Source organism: Anomalospiza imberbis, chromosome 34 (assembly GCF_031753505.1).
Source record: "Anomalospiza imberbis isolate Cuckoo-Finch-1a 21T00152 chromosome 34, ASM3175350v1, whole genome shotgun sequence".
Lineage (NCBI taxonomy): Eukaryota > Metazoa > Chordata > Aves > Passeriformes > Viduidae > Anomalospiza > Anomalospiza imberbis.
Genome location: NC_089714.1, coordinates 400,952 through 406,451, shown reverse-complemented (window position 1 = coordinate 406,451; position 5,500 = coordinate 400,952). Strand labels below are relative to the sequence as shown.

The 5,500-nt window shown below is 55.8% G+C and overlaps 1 protein-coding gene across 1 annotated transcript; it reads left to right on the top strand.

Moving 5' to 3' along the window:
- The first annotated feature begins 4,564 nt into the window (after positions 1-4,564).
- Positions 4,565-5,153, top strand: LOC137464001 (olfactory receptor 14J1-like). The gene has a single exon (XM_068175336.1). The coding sequence runs from the start codon at positions 4,566-4,568 to the stop codon at positions 5,151-5,153; it is 588 nt and encodes a 195-aa protein (XP_068031437.1). The 5' UTR covers position 4,565.
- Positions 5,154-5,500: the final 347 nt, after the last annotated feature.

The following is a 5,500-nucleotide window of genomic DNA, read 5'->3' as shown; positions in this document are numbered from 1 at the left end:
CTCCTTCATTTCCCACTGGGGCTTTGCAAACAGGGCCTTGCAGGAGTGGTTTGAGCCCATTGCAGGCAGAGCCTCCTGCTCCAGCAGGAACTGCCTTTCCTGTGCCAGGAGCAGGGCAGGTCCTGCTGCAGGAAAAGCCCCAGGCCAGCCCCAGCACAGGGAAGGCCTCGGGCACAAGGGCAGAGTGCCGTGCTGGGAGCTGTGCCAGGGAGAGCCTGAGGCACCAAAGGCGCCTTGGCAGCAGCAGCTGCTTGCAGGGCATGGCCAGAAGCCTCCCTTGGCAAGCCGGCCTGGTGGCCAGCACTGCAGAGCTGCTGCCTCAGGGCTCATTTCTGGCTGGGCTCTGCCCCAGCCCACAGAGTGTGACCTCAGCCCTGACTCTGCCACGGCCCTTGTGCCTGAGCCCTGCAAAGCCCAAAGGTCACCTGTGCCCCCCTGGCTGTGCCAGCCCCTGGGGCAGGGGGAAGAAAGGCAGAGAAGGGGCTGGGTTTGGCTGTGGGATGTGGGGTCCAGCAGTGACCATGAGGAGTCAAGGCAGTGGATGGAGTGCACTGAGCAGCCCCTTCTGCCCATGCAGTCCTGGAATGGTTTGGATGGGAAGAGCTCTGCAGTGCTCATCTCATCCAAACCCCGCCATGAGCAGGGACATCTTTCACCAGATCAGGTTGTTCAGAGCCCTGTCCCAACTGGACTTGAATGTTTCCAGGGATGGGGCATTGACCACCTCCCTGGGAACCTGTCCTGGTGTATCACCACCCTCATCATCAAACATTTCCTCCTTATCTGTTCTTATCTGAACCTCCCTTCCTTTAGTTTAAAACTACCCCCCTTTGTCCCGTTGTGACAGGCCCTACTAAAACCTTTGTCCACCCTTGTATTCCCAATGAGCCGGGTTTCCATGGCAACTGCCAGGACAGGTGACCCAGGTGTCACCCCCAGTGAGGGCTGCCATGGAAACAGTGTCCAGCACTGCCCCTTTCTGTCGGGCTGACCTGGCCTTTGGCCCTGGCCCTGGCGTTTGCTGCTGGTTCCGCGGCGCCTGACCGGCCAGCGCGGCACAGGGCAGGTGGCCATGGCACAAGCCCCCAGCAAGGGATCCCCTCTGGCTCTGGGCAGTGACAGCAGCCCTGAGCAAGGGGCCAGGGCAGGTTTCCATCGCGACCAACCATCACAACGGCTCCAGGCCTTGGTTGCCGTGGCACCAAACTAAGGAACGGGTCCCTGTGGCCATTGCCATGGCACCTGGCGGCACCAACGAGTGTCCCGGCAATTGGACCTGGAACAGCCCCGGCACCGCTTTGTCCTGAGGGCTGCCATGGCCGCCGAGGGCAGCAACAGCTCTGCAGGCAAGTGGCCATGGAACCTGGCTGCAGAAATGGCTCCTTGGGGTGGTTCCCAAGGAAACCTGAACTGATGAGGGATGCCATGGCACCCAAACCCAGCCGTGGGGTCAGTGCAGTGTCCATGGCAAGAACCCCTTGCAATGGCCCAGTGCAGGGTGGGATGATGATCCACCCTCACAGCTGGCCCAGCGCAGGTCTGCAGTGGTCTTGGAGGCACCTTGGGCTTGGCACACAGCTGAGGAGGTTGTCTGAATTCAATAGAGAAACTCAGGTCATTTAGAGTGCTTCAAAAATAAAAGAAGGAAAATCCCTCTTTGGCTGATTGCAGCCAGTTCTCTGAGCAAAGCAGTGAGAGTGAGGAGAGACAGGATGGGCTTGGCGAATGTGGAGCACAGTTGTCCACACTGGGTCAGAGCTCAATGCACACCTTCTCTGACCTGGCCAGACAAACTCAGGAGAGTCCCTGGGTCAGTGTCAGTGAATACTTCAATCACCACTTGTGTAATAAGAGAAGTAGTAAAATACCCCCTTTAAATAGGAATACATATTTCCCATAAACTCTTTGAAATATTTCTTTATAACTGCAGTAGGAAACCTTCCTGATGAACTGCACTAGAGCAGAGGGAAATCAAGGCAGAGCCATGGTTTGTCAGGACTTGCTTGATCCTCATGAGCCCCATGGTGCATTTGGAGCTGGGCCCTGGAACCTCAGACCCTGAGAGGAGATGGCACAAACCTTTCCAGGAGTCAAAGGCAGAAGAAAACCCTGAAGTGGTTGGAGTCTCAAACCATAAATGGGACCCACTGAGGTCCATCTCCAACACAGGCTCCTCAGGCAGTCTTGGAGGAGAAATTTGGAGGCCAGGATTGCACAAAAACCTCTCAGAGACTCAAAATAGCACAAAAACCTCTCAGTGTGGAAAGGAAAACCCAAAGCACCTTAAACTCCTTGAGTAACTCAAAGCATCCATGAGCCCCACTGAGTGTCAGCACAAAGCTCTCAAGGGACTCGTTAAAGCAGATAATTGGGGCCATGACTGCACAAACCTCTCACAGAGTATGGATCAAAAGGGAAACACCAAGTACCTTAAAAGAACTGAAGCACCTTGAAGCATTCATGAGCCCCACTGAGTGTTGTTCCTGACAAAGCCTCTCCAGGGACTAATTACTGCAGATAATTGGAGGCCATGACTGCACAAAGCTCTCAGAGCCTCCAAGGCAAAAGCCAAAGCCAAAGTGCTTTGAAAAACCTGCAGTCCCTGGGAGAAGGAAGGAGCCCCCAGGGCCATTCCTGAGCAAGGCTCCCCAGGGACTCCTTCCAGCAGATCCTTGAGGCCACTGGGATGTGGGCTAGGGGGGGATGTGAGGGCAGGACAAGGGGCTGACAGTGCCCAGCCTGGCTGGGGCTGTGCCAGGAGGCCCCAGTGCCTCAGGACAAGGTGTCTCCTGACAGCCCTTGGTGGCACAGAGCCTGCTGTGCCCCAGGGCACCAGGACTTGGCTTCTCTTTGTCCCCACCTGTCATCAGTGCCTCCAGTTCTCTGCTCTGCCTGGGGCCTGGGGACACTTTCTCAGTCGTGTCCCTCAGTGGGACCCATTAAAAGTCAAAGAAACTTTGGCATTGGATTCTGACTTGGAGTTCTGGAGAGGTTTCTGCAGCTCCCTCTCAGGGCCTGATGTTCAGGGCCTGAGCACAAAGCCCCAGAGGGTCATTAAAGTCCTTGTGCTGTGTCTGTGCTGCTGAGCTGGGCTGGGCTCCTGGCACAGAGGGTGATCCTGGTAACCAAGGAGAGCTTCAAAAGCACATTTCTCTGGATGAGCAGCTCTTCTCCCAGCCCAGCAGGGCTGGGGCACTGCCTGCAGCCAGCCCGGGCACAGCACAGAGGCACAGAGAGCTTCCATCAGTCAGGGCTGGGAAGGTGCTGAGAAGTGCCTGGGGCAGAATCCCTGGCAGCCCTTGGCACAGGAACCTCTGGCTGCAGGACAATGCAGCTGCAGCTCCTGGAGTGATCTCCTACAGCTGGAACATCCCAATGCCCACAGACCCTGTGAGTACATTCTCTGATCATCTCTTGTGCAGAGCAGCCAGGGGTGCCCAGGGCTGTCCTGCAGAGCAGGGTCCTGCAGCCCAGGGCGCTGTGCTGGGCCAGGGACTCTGGCTGCCTGCCAGGGACAGCTCTCAGCCGGCCCAGGGAGCTGCTCCCAGCGCTGGGGGACAAGATGTGGGTGGAAGGACACAGTGGGTAAGGCTTCGAAATGTTCTCCTTGTGTGGTGAGCCTGCTGCATTGTTCAGGACTGCTCCCAGCACGGCATTTAACTCCAGAACATTTCCAAGCAGATTATACAGGGAGCACAGTAAGTCATGGGCTACAAAAAAGGGAAAATCCTGTTTTTTAATCTACTTCTCTAGGTTGCTTGGATGGGACATTGCACATAGATATTCATCTCCCAGTTCAGGCCTAGAGAAAAATAAAGAAGTTTTCTCTCCGATCTGATTAAAGCAGGAGTGACAAAAAAATGAGCACAGGGCCCCTTAGAGGCAGCATCAATGTCACTTTTCCAGCCTCCTCAGGGTTGCTCTGGTGTTGCCATCAGAGCCTGCAGAGCCAGGGCTGCCCTGGGCAGTGCCTGAGCTGGGAGGGGTCTGCAGGGCAGAGCTGAGCCCCCAGAACTGGGCTGGGCTCTGGCTGCACTGGCAGGGCCCAGCCCTGGGCACAGGGAAGCAGCTGCTGGCAGGGACAGCTCCAGGCAGCAGAGCCCGGGGCAGGCAGAGTTGGGGAAAGTGCCCCCAAGCTGTGCTGGGATATATAAAGTCCTCTCCAAACCCAACTATTCCATGATTACTTTTCTTACAGACTCCATGTGCAGCCACAGCCAATGTCCAACAGCAGCTCCATCAGCCACTTCCTCCTGCTGGCACTGGCAGACACGCGGCAGCTGCAGCTCCTGCACTTCTGCCTCTTCCTGGGCATCTCCCTGGCTGCCCTCCTGGGCAACGGCCTCATCATCAGCGCCGTAGCCTGCGGCCACCACCTGCACACGCCCATGTTCTTCTTCCTGCTCAACCTGGCCCTCAGCGACCTGGGCTCCATCTGCACCACTGTCCCCAAAGCCATGCACAATTCCCTCTGGGACACCAGCACCATCTCCTACACAGGATGTGCTGCACAGGTTTTTTTTTTTGTCTTTTTCATGTCAGCAGAGCTTTTCCTCCTGACCATCATGTGCTACGACCGCTACGTGTCCATCTGCAAACCCCTGCACTACGGGACCCTCCTGGGCAGCAGAGCTTGTGCCCACATGGCAGCAGCTGCCTGGGCCAGTGCCTTTCTCAATGCTCTGCTGCACACGGCCAATACATTTTCCCTGCCCCTGTGCCATGGCAATGCCCTGGGCCAGTTCTTCTGTGAGATCCCACAGATCCTCAAACTCTCCTGCTCAAAATCCTATCTCAGGGAACTTGGGCTCCTTGCTGTTGGTGTGGGTTTAGCTTTTGGCTGTTTTGTGTTCATGGTTTTCTCCTATGTGCAGATCTTCAGGGCCGTGCTGAGGATCCCCTCTGAGCAGGGACAGCACAAAACCTTTTCCACCTGCCTCCCTCACCTGGCCGTGGTCTCCCTGTTCCTCAGCACTGGTGTATTTACCTACCTGAAGCCCCCCTCCATGTCCTCCCCCTCACTGGATCTGGCCTTGTCCGTTCTGTACTCAGTGGTGCCTCCAGTCCTGAACCCCCTCATCTACCGCCTGAGGAACCAGGAGCTCAAGGCTGCAGTGTGGACGCTGATGACTGGATGGTTTTGGGAACATTAAACAGCTGGCCAATTTCTGCAAATCACTTGTAATAAAAGTAATTTTTGATACTTCTTGTTGGTTTGGTTGTGGGTTTGTTTTTTTTCCTTTGCCTTAGTTTTTAATATTGACTACAAGGAAATGGCATTGATTTTGCCATTTCTCCTTTTGTTTCTCTACACCTCCCCTGTGGCCACAGACTGTGCCAATGAAGGGCTGTGCTCATGGTGGCTTTAAAGGAACTCAAGGATGTCCCAGCAAAGTTTTCTGCAGAGATGCCCTTTTGTTGCCTTCTCTGGAGCTGCAGCAGCAATGTCTGTGTGCAGAGCTGGGGGCAGATCAGTGCTGGCACAGCAGCTGTGCCCAGC

Bases quoted from the DNA above. Each gene is read 5' to 3' on its own strand.
- LOC137464001 (XM_068175336.1), top strand. From the start codon at position 4,566: ATGTGCTACGACCGCTACGTGTCCATCTGCAAACCCCTGCACTACGGG.